General features: G+C 41.9%; 1 protein-coding gene across 3 annotated transcripts in view; it reads right to left on the bottom strand.

Annotated features, from left to right (window-relative positions):
* The window catches only part of DNAJC7 (DnaJ heat shock protein family (Hsp40) member C7), a 27,731-nt gene extending 10,564 nt beyond the window's left edge, over window positions 1–17,167 (bottom strand). The window contains exons 1-6 of one of the 3 annotated variants that reach the window (XM_023553695.2): window positions 17,037–17,131; window positions 13,149–13,307; window positions 6,048–6,136; window positions 5,168–5,292; window positions 4,472–4,585; window positions 3,862–3,936 (exon numbers count right to left, since the gene is read on the bottom strand). In XM_023553695.2, coding sequence (XP_023409463.1) covers window positions 3,862–3,936; window positions 4,472–4,585; window positions 5,168–5,292; window positions 6,048–6,136; window positions 13,149–13,177 — 432 coding nt within the window. In that variant the 5' untranslated portion in view covers window positions 13,178–13,307; window positions 17,037–17,131. Of the gene's footprint in view, window positions 1–3,861; window positions 3,937–4,471; window positions 4,586–5,167; window positions 5,293–6,047; window positions 6,137–13,148; window positions 13,308–16,939; window positions 16,961–17,036 lie in introns of those variants that run through there. The other 2 variants (XM_003414232.3, XM_064271081.1) reach the window with 2 other exon arrangements.

Raw genomic sequence — 17,167 nt, 5'->3', positions numbered from 1 at the left:
GAAGCTTCCTGGTTCACTTTTAAACTAGGAAGTAGTATCAGTAATATCGGAGCTTAAAAACATCTAATTCACTTAATTATACCATTGAAATGAGTTGATCCAGATGATAATGACAACAGCAAACCTTTACTGAGGACTTTATATATTAACTCATCTAATCCTTATAACAGCTTTATGAAGTAGGTAATACTATTACCTTACTTTACTGATGAGAAAACTAAAGCACCAAGAGATTAAGTAACTTGTTTAAAGCCGTCAAAGCTAATACATACGGCAAACAAGACTGGAATTTAGATACGAAAACTTCAGAGCCTGTAACCAGGATTGGCAAGCTAAACTGCCTCCATAATGAATCATATCCATAGTAACTGTGGTCAAAACTCACATCTTTCTAATGCAGAAATGCTGTTATTTGCTACTCTGCATAATTCACCATGCTTAGTCTGTTTAGGAGCCCTGGTGGTACAGTGGTTAAGCACTCAGCTGCTAACCAAAAAAAGGTTGGCAGTTTGTACCCACTAGCCACTCCACAGGAGAAAAAGATGGCGCAGTCTGCTCCTGGAAAAATTACAGCCTTGAAAACCCTATGGGGCAGTTCTACTCTGTCCTACTGGGCTGCTATGAGTCAGAATCAACTCGATGGCAATGGGTTTGGTTTTAGCCTGTTTCGGCAAGGACTGGCAAAAATAGCCTTGTATGTATTTGCTGCTCCCTGTGTTACTGAAATGGCTCACAGTTCCCTCTTCCATGTGCGTGGGGCTCACATCTCATTGAGTGCCCTGGCGGCCCCTCCTCCACCCAGGTTTTAGTAATAAAAATACACCAATAAAACCGTTCATGTTAAATGGTTCTGAATAGACTATATCAGATTACTATTCCCAACATGCTATACAAGCCAAAAGACAAAAACCACCAAAAAAACAAACAAATAAATAAAAATAAAATGGACTTTCGGCATCATCAAGGGTATTCATATACTTCCATTTTCTCTCTTCAGAAGTTTGCTGTCTCAGTTTCATTTTTGGTTTAGTTGCTATTCCTAAGGCTTACTGGGAGACCGTTGTTGATTGCTATTCTCTCCCAAGAACAAAGGACCCAAAGGAGAAATTCAGAGTAAGGGGCACACATTCCCTCTCAGAATCTGGCCATGGGCATCAGGAAAGATGAAGTCTGAAAACTCAGAAGCACAAATAACTCAAATTTCCATCAGTAAGAGACTGGTTAGCTAACATACACATTCACAGAATAGGATACTATGTGGCTCTAAAAAAGAATGAGGAAGCTCTCCATGCACTAATATGGAAAGACTTCCAAGATCTATTTAGTGGGAAAACTGGAAAACAAACAAACAAGGTACAGAACAATGTGTACACGTATCGCCTTTCATGCAAAAAAAAAAAAAAAAAAAAAACCCAATAATTTATATTTGTATTTGCTTGTATATGCACAACAAAACCGTGAAAGGAAATAAAAGAAACAAGAACAGTGTCTACCTTATGGGGCAGGTGGACACTTGGCAGATGGAAGACAAGCTTAGGGGAATATTCATCACTAAATATCTTTAATGTTTTCTAACTTGTCCCCTCATTGAGGTGACATTCACATAACATAAAGTCGACCATATTAAAGTGAACAATTCCGTAGCATTTAGTACATTCACGATGTTGTACAGCCACCACCTCCATCTGGTTCCACATTTTCATCACCACAAAAGGAAACCCCCCACCCATTAAGTAGTCACTTCCCATTCCTTACCCCCAGCCCCTTGCCACCACCAATCTGCTTTCCATCTCTAAAGATTTACAATCTGTGACGTTCTGTGTCTGGATTCTTTCACTTAGCATATTTTCAAGGTTCATCCACACTGTAGCATGTATCAGTACTTCATTCCTTTTTATGGCTGAGTAATGCTCCACCGTATGGATATGGAAACACTGGTGGCACAGTGGTTAAGAGCTATGGCTGCTAACCAAAAGGTTGGCAGTTCGAATCCAGCAGGTGCTCCTTTGAAATCCTATGAGGCAGTTCCACTCTGTCCTATAGGGATTACTATGAGTCAGAATCGATTTGACTGCAACAGGTTTGGTTTTTTTTTTTCCTGGTATGGATACATCATAATTTGTTTATCCATTCCTGTGCTTATGGCCATTTGGTCTGTTTCCACCTTCTGGCTATTGTCAACAGTGCTGCTGTGAACATTCATGTGTAAGTATTTGTGTATCAGTTCCAATTCTTTGAGTATATGCCTAGGATACTTTCCAGTTTTTGAACCACAAATACCGCCTTTACAAAAAAGTAAACAGAAAGGGCGGAGGGGCAGGTGTCAGCAGAGCAGCGATAGGGATGCTTCCCCTCAAAGGCACGGCCTATTGTCCCGGAAGCCCGAAGAACGATATCAAAACTCAGGTGTTACGTAGAGCCATGGTGCTGGACTTTTCAGCAGGATGGGGAGGGTTTACCCGACATGTACCCGGCCACATCCTGCAGCCTTCCTGCCATCCAGGACAGAGATGACTCTGCTAATCATGGGGACTATCAGCTGGAGGCTCAGTGCTTCTCTCCCACCCCCACCTCCCATGGCTAGGGACAGCTGCAGGCAAAGAATATCTTTGTTTCTTCCAAGTTCATCTGTTTCCCCTGCCAGGATCATAATTCTTCATTTGTGACATCACCATGAGCTACAGTGGTGGGGGGGGGGCCTGGAATGTCACAAACAGAGGATTCTGTCACAAACTGGGGATTCTAGCTCCAGAGTGGGCAAGAGAGAAAAGAAACCCAAAAGACTGCCTTTCAAGACAAAGCTTTTGCCTATGTAAACCTCAGAAAACATGACAGGAGATAGAATCTCTTTCCACACACACGCACACAGAGTCAGAAAAAAAAAAAAGGAAACTTATGAATCACATCACAAAGACACTGTGGTTATTAAAACCAATGGACAGATGAGGAATGCTAATAAGCTAATGCTGGGCCTCTGTATAAGCTAGATTTGTTACCAAATATATGACCTTTGCAGTGTGTAACTTTTAAGGATGATTCTTACTTTACCCTGTTATCAAACATTTATTGAGCACCTGCTACAGAAAGCACTGGGCAAATTCCCACATATGAGGTAACAACTAACTCCCTTCCTCAGATGGTACTTACAAACTTCTTTTAAGTGATCCTAAAAATCTCTCCTTTCTGGGCCTTTTGTCTCCTCCCTTTTGAAATTCTAGTGAAAGCTATTTCTAAGCACCATCTAAGAAGAGAACCAGGAGTTATACAGCTCAGGCATAACCATTACAAGAACAGGAAAAACATCTACAACTTTTCTACCTTTCCCATGTTTCCAGTTTGTCAACTCCTTTGACATGTAAATTTGCAAGAACTATCTCATAGCTCCATAAGGGACACCTGTCTGTAGAAAGGACTAAGGTCAAAAAGATGGTGACAACAGGTTACATTCAGTACTCAAAAATGCAAAAGGGGCCTCTCCCTGTCCTTGATTTATAGCTCCATCCCGTTTCATATAAAGCAAGAGTTAAAGTCAGCTGTCATTACATAAAATTGGATTATTTGTACCCAACAAATAATTCCAACTGGCTTCCCCTGTTCGCTAGCACACTCTATTAGACCACTACCTTACATTAACAGTTTGAACATGTTTAAGTAACAAACTCATTATGCTTTTTATCATAAAACCAAATGTAAATAAGAAAATAAGTATCTTGACCAAAAAATACATAAAGTCAAAGCCAAATCAAAGTGATAATTTACTCTAGATCTGAATCACGGCATTCTTAATTATCACGATTACACACACGAAATAAGAACTTTGTGAGAAAGGTGAGATGAGACTCATTCATAGCCGTACTTTACCTTCCGAAAATCCCGCTTCTCAAAATCTGTTTCTGCTATTTTCTCATATTCTATGACTGCATTCGCATTCTTGAACTATACCGGGAAATCAGATACAGAGAAGTTATAATGAAGTTCTAGATTAAACAAACACAAAAATCAGTAAGGCCTTGAGGCATCTGTCCTTTCAAGAACACCAGAACAAATCGTGTTGACAGAGATGCAGCCAAGGCTCCTTAACAGAAAAGGCTACAGCCCAACCTTCACCTCAGCTCAAACTTAAAGATAGAAATACAGGCCTCACACCCTGATATACACACCAAATAAAGGCAACGCATTGCGATGAGCTAGGCAGAAGTTTTGGGTTTTTCACTCAACACTCCGGGGGCACCCTGGGTGTATATGGAGATGGAAGGTCATAGGTAAAACAAGTTTTAATTGCTATCAATTTAACCAAGATTTGACTTTACTTGACTTCCTTAATGTCATTCAGATCAGTTCCTTGAAGTAACTGCCTGTCCCCCAACCATCTCAGAAACCCTCTAATTTTCATAGACTTCTTTTACTAAGCCACGATTTTTCCCAAATATACCACACTGCCTCTTTTGATACAGACAGGATCAGATTATACCTCCTGTTTTGCCTGAGTGTTTTTGTGATCCAGTTCTAGAGCTCTCTGGAAACTTCGACATGCAGCCATGGCATTCCCTAGAAAAAGGTGGCACTTGCCCTCTCGTAGGTGTCCCTGGAAGAAGGAAAAAAAGGAACATGACTGGTCAAACAGAAAAATAAACACACACACAAAACCAGTATGTGATAAAAATGCCTGCAGCAGTGGTCCTCAGCCAGGGATGACTTCGCTCCCCAGATATACTTACTTGTGATTAGGATGTAGAAAGCCACTGCTGTTACTGTTGTTGTTGGGTGCTGTCAAGGTGACTCTAACTCGTAGCAATCCTACGTGACAGAGTACAACTGCCCCATAGGGATTTCTTGGCTATAAACTTTATGGAACCAGACTGCCAGGTCTTTCTCCTGCAGTGCCACTGGGTGAGTTCGAACTGCTAACCTTTTGGTTAGCCACCAGGGCTCCTCTCCCCAGGTATGTTTAGTAATGTCAGGTTATCACAACTGAGGGGAAAAGTGCCACTGATACCTAGTGAGAAGAGGCCAAGGATGTGCTAAACCTCTTACAATGCACAGGATAACCCTCCACAACCAAGAATTATCTGGCCTCAAATGTCAATAGTGGCAGGTTTGAGAAACCCTGGGCTAGAGGAACTCAACTGCAGCAACTCAGTCTTCCCCAAGTAGCCCTGTTACATACCCGAACAAAGCTGTCGTCCAACCTCACTGACTGCTGTGCATCTCCTAGAGCTTCCCGGAATCTTCCAAGCATCATCAAGGTGGCTGCTCGATTACCATAATAGCTAGCATTTTTAGGACACATATCTGCAGGAAAGGCAGAAGAACGTAAAACAAAGTTTAACATGGGTCATTGCCTCAAAAACTCAGGAGCCATCTTCCTCAGAACTACATCAAGGCAAACAAACCGGAATAGGAATGCTGACACACGCTCTTCTAAAGGCTACTCCAATATTTTTTTTTTTTACTATCTGTGCAAATAGACAGCAGCAACGGTTAACAACCAATTTAAAAAGGCGATTAAAATATCATTTATATTTAGCTTTGAAGGGCACTATCTTTTTTGGGGGAAGAATCAACATATTTATCTTCTTAATGACTATGCTTTGTATAATAAAAAGGAATTTGCATTTCTTGAGTTGGAGATGGTGAAACAGCCTAGCAGTTCTACTCTGTCCTATAGGGGGTCTAAGAGTCAGAATCCATGCAACAACGCCAATGGGTTTTTTTGGTTTATACTCTCATGAGGTCATTAAGCCTAAAGGAATTCACATAATAGCAGGTACCAGCCCATTAGACAAAAGTCTACTTTTTAGAGAGGATCTACTTATAATACCAAAATAAAAAACGAAAACAACACACCGAGTCGATTCCAACTCATAGCAATCTATAGGTCAGAGTAGAACTGCCCCACAGGGTTTCCAAGGAGCACTAGGTGGATCTGAATTGCCGATCTTTTGATTAGCAGCCCAACTTTTAACCACTGAGCCACCAGGGCACCCTATTTATAATAATATTCAGCAAATGTGTATTTTCCAGCATAAGCATCAGGTTCTTCTCACCTATGGCTTTCGTGTAATAGTTATAAGCTTCATTGTAATCTTTCTTGGCATAGTATGCATTTCCTTGTTCCTTGAAAGACTCCGCTTCCCTAAAAAGGAAAAAGAAAGAGAATCATGTTACTATACCTAGGGAATAACCTCTGTAATCTTTTGTCTACAGGCCCAGGCACAGCAAGCCAGAAGTTAGTGGTATCAGAAGGAATTTACAGACTGCTGAATAGGCTCATGGGCCAAAAGGAGGAGCTGATGAAAGAATCCAAGTTCTTCAGATGCTATTTTTTGTCACTTAGATATATTCAAGCTAAATCAAGAGAATCCCTCTCATGTTTCCTGCCCTCCCTTAGGGCAGAAAATTTATAGAGATTCCCTCACAGCAACTGAATTTTTTATAACTATTTTCTTTCCACGGTGCCACAACTGTTGCCCCTTTAGCAAACATAAAGAAAATTGGTTACAGGTAATTCCATTCAGGGGCACCTGATTTCAATGACTGTCTTGAAAAATAGCTCATGCATTTGTCACTGGAAGGACAAGCAGAGCAAAAGCAGGTGGCAAAGGAGTTAAAAGCACACTATATTGATGTTTAACATGGGAGACAAAGGTGAGAGACAGCGGAGACTACAAACCTGGATAACAGGGACACATAAAGTATTGACTACCAGTGTCATGCTATAAGAAGTGCCCATTTGTTGGTGTTCCTTCTGCCTGACACATATACGTGAGCACTTACTGTCCCCCTTATCATCCCTCCATTACCTTGCACATCTAGCAGGCGGTTTAATATCAGAATTTTTCCCTACCCTTTAATTCATTTTTTGAAGCTGTGCCATTAAACAAATTGTACTTTCCCAATGGAACAATGCTACATACTGGGAATTATAGTCCTGACCAAGGAACTAGAATCAAATTAGACACAACTAATAATGTTTTTTTGTTTTTTTTTTTAATTAATTTTTATTAAGCTTCAAGTGAACATTTACCATTCCAATCAGTCTGTCACATGTAGGTTTACATACATCTTACTCCCTTTTCCCACTTGCTCTCCCCCTATTGAGTCAGCCCTTTCAGTCTCTCGTTTCGTGCCAATTTTGCCATCTTCCCTCTCTCTCTCTTCCCATCCCCCCTCCAGTCAAGAGTTGCCAACACACTCTCCAGTGTACACCTGATTTAATTTGCTCACTCTTCATCAGAACCAATAATGTTTTAAAAGAACAACAAACTAGTAGCTTCTATCAAAAATATCCAAAACCATCCTATTGACCAACTTGAGTGACACCTGAAGATAATTCTTTGCTGAAATGATTACTGCAGCCAACTAAATTTTTAAGTATTTTTGTTGTAAGGAAGAATATTTGTTTTTCTTCCTGCCCTCCACGCACATACACGCAAAATAACCCAGTTCAAGGGCTGCCTAAAGTGGGGACAAAAGTCACAGTTCTTAACCTTGGCTATGGTATCGCAGTTTACACCACAGATCTATGGACACAGCACTGGGAAGGTCTGTGACTTATTTACTTACGTATTTTAAACTACAAATTGGCAAAGCTGCCCTCCATTTATTGAGGTGATCCTCCCTTTCCATTCTTCTCCATCACAGTTCTGGCAAGCCCTACTAACATGAAAAGGCTGGGAGAAGAAGGAAGGAAAACAGGAATGACCTATAAATGTTGACAGATTTGAACTGTGATGGACATAAATCCGCTTGAGTAATTTTATTACACCAACTGTTACAATGCCAAAAGAAACCACCTGCTATGAAAAGTCCTTTAAGAAGGATTCCCCAGCTGCTGTCTTTCTACATGGTGCACATCACCCTGTAATGCTAAATTAAGCGAGGTACCATAAAAATAAGGAGTCCTGGTGGTACAGTGGTTAAAGCGCCTGGCTGCTAACCAAAAGCTTGGCGAGTCAAACTCACCAGCCTCTCTGCAGCAGAAATATGTGGCAGTCTGCTTCTGTAAAAGTTTACAGCCTTGGGAACCCTATGGGGCAGTTCTACTCTGTCCTGTAGGGTTGCTATGAATTGCAATCAACCCAATGGCAGGCAGTGGGTTTGGGCTTGTACTATAAAAACTATGAGAACCTATGCTTTAAGAGCAGACATGCCAAGAGATTTGAAGAAAGGGCTTCGCCAACATAGGACTTCCAAAATTGAGTTGTGAAGAAACTGAGTTGTAAATTCCAAAGTAGCCCCAAACTATACCTGAGAGGATCCAGCCTCTTCCTCAGATGGCTACTGGTTAAAAATGCACAAATCCTTAAGGAAAACTAAAGGCTCTAGGTACTTGGGTAGATGATGTGTGAACAGTATAAAGCTTGTTAGTCAAAGGTGAAACAACCTACAGAGCTGCTGAAATGTGCCCCGTATTTCCTGAAACATAACTCCCATGGAGGTGAGTTCAGCATTGACGTCTAGTAAAAATGCAAAGATAATTACTATGGAAGATTATTAATAATTATCGGGTACTTTGCATACATCATTATCTCCAGACAACCAGTAAGGTGACTGTCGTTACCCCCATTTTTCAAAGGAGGGCAAATAACTTGCCCAAAGTCAAGAGGTAAACTCACACCTGTCAGATTCCAAAGCTTGTGCACTTTCTACTTTTTCTCTCTAATGCTAAACATATATGTACACATTTTTTTAATGCTAAAATTTTTTTAAATGCTAAATATTTTAAAAAATTAATCTGTACTGCTGGAATAAGACATGAGCAATGAATATAAACCAATTTCTTTACGCCAAGATACGGAATAGTCCTAGCATATGAAATTCAACCCCCGAAGTGAAATCTGGATTTAAACAAGTTAATGACATCCCCAAGAATTAGCCACAGAAGGAGTGGAGCTCCTCTGTGGTCTATGCTCCTTCCTCTTTAAGATGCAAGGCCTAGTGAACTGGACTTTGCCTCCCCCCAAGAAATGCATTTCATTTTAGTAAATGGTGAGTAGATTCCATTCTAGAGCAAACAAAGCAAGTAATTTAGAATCAGCCCACAGCAGAAAGAACAAGAAGAATTGTGTTGTGATAAGTTACCATGTTTTTAACCTCACATTGCACAGCATCAGGCCAGAATTAGCTATTCCCACACAATTGCCTCATGAAAAGGACTTATTTTCATAGAATTTGTTTGATTAACAGCTGTCTAAAGAATGGGCACTTAGTACTTTTAGACTGAACACTTACATTTTGCCTCCAGGTCCAATACCCAAAGTAGAGTCCCTCCTCCATTTTGAAGCTCCCCACTAAATACAGGATAAGCTTAAGCAATGGGCCTGACCCTGCCAGACTGGCCGAGGGAAGAGTGGATCTTTGGAATCCAGCATGCCAGCAGGAAGAACTGAACAAGGCTACATCAGGAACAATTCCAGGGCCATATCCATTCAAGTCCTGCCTTGGGAGTCTGAGAGAGAGCTGCAGCTTGTTGGAGCTGCCCTTACAGCAAAGGAACTGAAGGATGAGATGTCAAAGGCGTGGGACTAGAAAAGAAGGAGAAGAGCTGGTTAACACTGTAACTGAGAGTGAGTGGACGGGAGCATCTGTCACTCCACTCTCTGCCAGGGTAAATTCAGCTAGTAATATTTAGTCCTATGATAATTAAGTCAGGTGACAACACAGACCTACTGAAACAAATCAGTAATGAGAACAGAAGAATTAAGGATTAAGTGGGTTCACACGGACCAACTTAAAAAAAGGAAAGATTCCAAAAAAGGGGACTAAATTAAACTAGGTTATTTTATGGGCCAGAAATAAAATTCAGACTAAAGCCTGAAATGTAACAGCACAGCAAAAAAACAGACTTGGCCATAGCAGACCTGATGGTACTATTAACAACTGTACTGTATCTCTAATACTTTCCCAGATTTTCAAAGCACTTCCAATGACGGTCCTCACAATGGCCCTCCGAAGTGGTTACAGTGATGACATCACCTGTCCTCAACAAAGGAAGAGCTAGTGAGGCACTGCACAGGTTTCCTACCTCCTAGTCCTAATGCTTCTTCCACTAGATCCTGTCAGTGTCAAGGTTTTTAGAGTAAAACTAATTTATCTGGTTCCCCATCTTAACCCTTGGGTGAGTGGTAAGCAAAATAAGCTTCCCAGCTGATTTACCCAGAGGTGACAGGAATGGCTCTACCTCCATCATCCCCTTTCACTTTATTACGAAGCAAAAACTTCTTGTGAAAAGTTACTGAAAGGTTTTCAATCTGCCCTCTTTAAAGGTATGACGGAAGGAATTCCCAAAACATTGCCCTTCCCTCTGACGGACACAGATGAAGACTGCTTTGTTATTTTAAAATGCATTTCTTTATTTTTCAGAAATAACCTAGCCAGCCAAAAAACTGCAGCTTTAAAAACCTGCTTTTCTATCCAACGTTAAGTGTTAAAATCTGCATATCCTCTGATCATGCAGTTATAGTCTCTCTCTCCCAGTTTAGCATTCATTCATCACTGATGCTAATTACTCCAACAAGCACTGCCAAGGGAGTCATTTGATATCACACAGGTCTTAGCACGGCTCAGCATCATGTGATCAAACCAAACAATTTAGGCTTGTGATCGTCAGCCAACTGTGCACATTTACAGCGCAGTGAAATTAAATACACGTTAAAACGCCATAGTTGACATTACAACGTGCCCCAAATTAGATACCCTATAAAAATTTCCATTTTCTTTCTAAATACTTCCAAGCTGAACACTTAAGCAAAATCTTTGCCTCAGGGTAACTTGTCTTTTAGCAATTAAAGAGGTATTCAGCAGCTTTATTCCATCTGCACTAAGTGGGCGGTAGTTTTCAAAAAAGTCCTTAACATGGTTGGGCTCTCTGCAATTGCTTGATATGTTACATTTTTGCAGATTATTAAAAAAGGAGATTCTTTATCGTCTGTACAGTATCATTTTAAGATTTACTCTACCCCAGAGCATGAAAAATAAAGACTGGCATGGTTTCACTGTCCTGCAACATTTGCAACCTAGGAAATGCTGATCAGATTTTTTTGTATGACAAAAAACATAACATGCTGCTTTTACTTATTTCAAGTAAATACTTGGCTAGATTAATATATTTTTAATAAAGTTTAGTCCTTCCAATAGCATTAATATAGCTTAAAGACACAACAGCTTGAATGAGGCTTTTCCTTTTTTTTGCATATTCTTGATGCTACTCCTGAAGTGGAAGAAAAAAAGTTTTGCTAAAATTATACAACTCATGACGAAATGATATATTTTGCTAGAGCAGAGATGTTTGTTATTGTTGTGCACCGTCGAGACAATTCCAACTCATAGCGACCCTACATGACCGAGTACAACTGCCCCATAAGGTTTCCAAGGCTGTAATTTTTCACGGGAGCAGACTGCCAAGTCCTTTCTCCTGTGAAGCCACTGGTGGGTACAAACCACCAACCTCTGGTTAGCAGGTGAGCACTTAATCATTGCGCCACCAAGGCTCCTTAAAGGTGTGTTTAGGGGCCTTTGAGTCTGGAGAGTATTTTACTGGCAGAAAAAAAAAACAAAAAACAACTCATTGACGCTGAGTTGATTCTGACTCATAGCGACCCTAAGAACCTTAGAAAAAGATACCTTTCCTTTTCTATCCGCAGGGATTAATGCTGTTAACAACGACAATATGTTTTGTGCATTCCTATTATATATATTCCTTCCAAAAAGTCACTCTTACTCTAGGATTATTGTGCCCCGTTTCTTTTATTCAGTCAAGTTCACTAGTTGTACGCTGAGCTACAAATGTCCTCCACCCGTCAGAATTTACGGGATCTTGGCCAGTCTCAGAGTAGAAATTCCTTCCTCCTTCCCACAGTCCAAGACCTCTTGTCCCCAGTGGCATGTCACAGGGCCAGTTTCATGTTGTACTCTGCCTGACCTTCAGGAGAGAATAGAGTAAAAGGGGCCCAGGAGCCAGTGTTCTAGTACATCCTGCCAAAAACAAGTCATCCCGTTTCTTTATCTTCTACTAATCTAGGGGCTGAAATATTTAGTTTCATATAGATAAGTGGAAGCCATAAACGAAATCACTTGGAACAATTCCACAAACATGTGAGTGCCTGCTAAATACAAGGCACTATATGCTGAGTGCAAATAAAGGCTTCTTTTATAAAAAAAAAATAAATAAATAATTTTTTTTTTTAATGGTCCAGAAAAAACTGAGGGTGGGCTCTATCCTACCATACTTGTTGGCACTCACCTTCCTTTATCTAATTTCTTACAGAAAAACCAGCTTCTGCTTTCACTTTAAGGCACAATTAAACAACCCTGCTTCCTTCCCCTACCCCCAGCCCCACCCAAAGAAAGAAAGTAAGAGACAAAGATGATGAAGAAAACTGACACCCCAGTGAAACTGCCATGTATCTGGACATTCAGGGAGAAGACTCACCAGTGGCAGGGCCAGAAGGAGAGACAGAGACAGTCTATATAAAGCAGTAGCACTCCCTACTGCTTGAGTAGGGAAAGACACCAGGCAGCATGCTGGAAATGGCTGTCTTATTCAATGGTTAAAAAAAAAAAAGGCAACCAACCAACGTAATTCTTCCTTCCTCAAAGAAATCCAATCACTTCAGGCAGATGGACATTCATGTGGAAACAGCTGCCTGAAATGTGAGTTTTAAAGTTATGCTAGTTCCTTAAGGGGAAGGTGTCACCACCTGTGGGCTGGCATCTACCTAACATTCATTTACGAATGGGGAGTGGAACTGCTGCTTCTGAGAAACTAGCTTCCCTGCAGATACTCTGAAGGCACAAACCTCCCCAAAAGTCAGATATTTTGTTCTTCTATATTAGAATCAGAAAAGACAGTTAACACTTCATCTGACAATCTAGCCTCCTCACACAAACCGTAAGTCACATGCTAACAGAAAACTAGGCCTCAAAATCAGAAGCTGAGAGTCAAATATTCCCTCACATGTTACCATTCCCAAAAGCCTCAGCCACTCATAGTCCTACCAGGAGTGGGGTAAAACACAGGAACCACCGTTTTGATCTGGTTGGGGGAAAAAAAAATATTGTCAGTCCAATAAATGAAGAGGCTGCTGAAATAACTGCATTGTGAATCCTGCTCTTACAGCTGAAATTCAGATAGTTTAAAGGAATACCTGGAACGACCTCTAAGGAACTTCCACATCACTCAGCACTGGAGAAAGGGGACCAAACATTAGTTGAATATGGGAGAAATGGGCTCTCAGAGCGACTGTGCATCAGGCCTCAAGGCACCTAGGCAGCCGTTGACCATTGTTCTCCAATCTTCTAAAGTCCTAGTGAAAGAAAGCAAAGCAAGTGCCCAGTACTCAGCTTTAAAAACTTTTAAAATACTAGTTTCAATGACTAAACTATCTCTGATTGGCTGGAATGTACAACAGGGCTGGGCCTTAAGCCAATCAGAGTTCTGGTCGTTGGGAATGGACTAGACACTAGAGCAACTGTCACTCACTTGGCCCAAACTTTTATCAAAATTACTGAAATTTACGCAGCTCTGGGTAATACGTGGGTCTGATGTAAAGCAGTAAAGAAGACAGATGCCCTTCCTCAGTACTCTACCTTTGCTCCAATTACCACGGTTATCTAACAACTCTGAGATTTAATAGTATCAGGGTTCAATTAATTTGCTGGTATGCAGGATTCTGTATTCCTAGGTTTACTCCTTCCTTACCATGACTCATTTGTCCCATCTTCCACTTCTTCGTCCCTGATGCCACACTTGTTATTGTGTGCTGTCAAATCGGTTCTGACTCACAGTGACCCCACGTGACAAAGTAGAACTGCCCCATAGTTTTCTTGGCTACTGTCTTTACAGAAGCAGTTCATCAAGTCTTTCTCCAGCAGAGCCTCTGGGTGAGTTTGAACTGCCAACCTTTTGGTTAGCAGTAGAGCACTTAACCATTCACACCACCAGGGCTCCTTGATCCCACACTTAAAAGTACACCCAAACGAAAATGAAGGGTGAGAAGCAGTGTTTCTCACTGATTTGGGTCCAAGGTCCAAGATAAATTACAATTCAGCTTTGCTAAACTGTCTAGCTGCTTGCCCTGGAACTTCAAGAGAAAGATTAGGGGCACAATTTCCTAAATATCTAAAATAGCGTAAGGAAGAAGGAGGAGGGAAAGGCATCCCCACAAGCTTTTCAGTTAAATAAGGCCATGAACTCCAAAATCTCTTAAGCTGCAGTAAACAGACCCTGGGATATGGACTCTGGATTCAGTTCTTCCTACCAGCAATGTGGACCCAAATAAAAGAAAAAATCCTAATTCACAAAGGTTTTATACTACCCAGATATTAAGATTAAAAAAAAAGAGCCTAAGAATTGTTCTTACTTGCTTCCATCAGGAAAACCAATACAGAGAGCAGTTCAAGGAATTAGGTAACAATGTTCTGGCTCCTAAGTCTATGGCTTGCATGGTTCTTTGAGACTTGATTGTCCAGCCACTGCTTGGTATACATATGCCAGGACAGAGTGTTTCCTCTGCTGATGAACAACTTAAATTCCTCAACTTTAGCACAATAAAAACTACCTACAGAAACTCAGCTACTCCCCAGCCCAGGGGATATGACCAGAGAGCCATAACTAGACAGGATGGCAACTATCTCAAGGACTATCCACACGAAAGGTAAAGTAGCCAGCAACTTCCCAGGAAAATGTAAGGCTAGTACCATAAATTAACTGAAATGTAAAACCTCTGATATTTAACACTCTGGCTCCTAGGTAGCTTCATCTGTTCTGGCAGGCAAAGAGAAACAAATCATTTTCATGCACAGAACCCTAATCTATTTTGGAGTGCCAAATAATCCACCTTTTATTTTAGCCTCTCGGTTGCTACGGGGGGAAAAGAACTTTGCCAGAGTGACAGGCAAAAAAATTGACATCTACTTTTTTTCTCTCTAGGGACACCAAAGTTGAGGAAATGAGGTGTGTAGCCATTTAAAATGCTGCAACTGTGATGACCTGTGTCTTGGAAGTGCCTCTCGTTTTGCCACCTGTGACAATTTAGCAGGAGGACGCCCTCGAGCCAAGATGCAAGCAAGGAAGGACTCCTTGTTGGACTCTAGCAAGGACTCACATGTTGGACCTCACAAAAACAACCCAAGAGACCCATCAACTCCTGTGTCCCCAAGTGAACTGGTAGTAGGGCTGTAACAAGAAAGACAGGAACCTGGCCAAAAGGCTCTAACCAAGCCAGATTGTAAAAGTGCACTTGTAAGGAATGTCCCTGCCTGTCCTCTGCTACAGATACACAAGATGATTCCAAGAAATGTGAAAAAATGTATGACAACCTCCCTCCAAAGCTTCTAAATCCCTGCTCCACTTCCAGCGTTGGAAACTATACATAAATACTGCTTTTGGAAGCTAATAAGCCTAATGTTTACCCTCCTAAGGATGCCTTATACAGCAGAAAGTCAAACTGTGATTTTTTAAAGGAAAAAGATTTGCTTTAGTTGACAGGGGACTTTGAAGTAAAATCCAAATTAGACACAACCCTACGTTAAGAGATTTACACTGAGTAGGACGAATTTTTTAAATTACACATAGCCCAAGTCCCTAGTTATCGCACAAAGAACCGCAGAATTCTTTCTCAATGCAAGTAAAGTAAATTCTTACATTTCATTTAAGCTGTGTTGGGGGTACGGTAGTTTTTCCCCCTTAATGATGTATATGAGCTGATGATGCGGGAAAGAATTAGGAAAAGATGTAAAAACTCAAAACTAAGAACAGAGACAGAAATTGAACTCTGGTATCCTGCCTCCTCTGATAGCCCAGGGACCTACCACATTCTGTCAAGCCTCTCAGCTTCCAGGAAGTCAGGAACTTGAGGCACTGACTGTGGTAACGTCCTTTAAGCTTGAAAACTATTCATTCTGTCTCATCCAGTACCTCTTATGTTTCTAACTTGTAGAAATCTCAAGAATTCTGATTTCAGATTTCAGGAACAAATTCTACATTCCACCTCAAGTCACTCGGACTGGAGCCATAATGGGCTTGGTATAGATATGAAATATGCGGGAAGAAGACTGAGGACATTGTAGTCAATCCTGAACAAAGGACTGAAATAATCTGCAGTTCATAAGGAAAGGGCTCCAAACTTCCAGAACCTTTTTGTCAATTCTGCTTTAGAATTTGAACAAGTATGACTACCCACAACTGTGTTCCAACCCCACTTCCAATACCCTGCCTTAGCTGTAGCCAGAATCCAGAGTGTTCTCGAAACTCACTCACTCAGCAGCTCCTCGGCTAGTCCGGTCTGGCAATCTCGAGTCACTGCAGCTGCCCAGCAGTGCCAACAGCTCCCAAACAGTTTCCCTCCTCCTTTGCAGCTTAATTTAAGAAAGAATAGTCCTGGGAGGAATGGGGATCCCACTCAGGAAGGACTGGGGGCAGGGGGGGTTGACGTGTAGAGCATGAGACAAACCCCTTCACTCTTCCTCCTTTATCATCTTCTAGTGTAACCAGGGGGTAGCGGAGCTGACCAAAATCAATAACGGAGACACATAATCACCGCAGACCCAGACTAGTAAGTAATCACCGGAATGTGATTACTAGGGAAATGACGTGAGGAAAACGAGAACTCCGGAGACGCAAAGTACTAACCGAGAACAATGCACTGAAGTTAACAAGAAAAGGCGGGGGTCGGGAGCAATGTAAGGATTGCCTTACGTCGCCTCACCGCCTCCCCCACCCTGCAACAGCTCTCTGAGATCCCCTCCGAGACCTGGCCTCTATCATTAGGACCACCTTCCTCCCAGATGGAGAACAAGGCCGTGCCTCAGCTCCCCGCCACCCCCCGCCCCCAGGCGGAAGCTGGATAGGAAGGCCGACCCCCTGAGCGCCCCTTCACGGGGTCCATCCGGACCTGATCTCAGAGGCAAGGGGGGCTCGCAGAGGGCGGGGCATCACCTTAACAGCTGGGGGCTGAACCATAGCAGGGACCGGCTTCCCTGAACCACAGAGCTGAAGTTAGTGAAGGTAGTTCACTACCCTGCCGCCGGGTTACCTCTTTGCCTCTTCGTCCTCGAGCAGCTCTGGCTCGGTCGCCGCCATTACCACATCGCACTCAGCGGCAGCCGCCATCTTACCGCCGGGACCAGAGAGCCGGGTAGGAGGCGGGCGGTGAAGAACACTTCC

The sequence above is a fragment of the Loxodonta africana genome, chromosome 18 (genome assembly GCF_030014295.1).
Source record: "Loxodonta africana isolate mLoxAfr1 chromosome 18, mLoxAfr1.hap2, whole genome shotgun sequence".
Classification (NCBI taxonomy): domain Eukaryota; kingdom Metazoa; phylum Chordata; class Mammalia; order Proboscidea; family Elephantidae; genus Loxodonta; species Loxodonta africana.
This window is presented reverse-complemented; position numbering and strand designations above follow the sequence as displayed.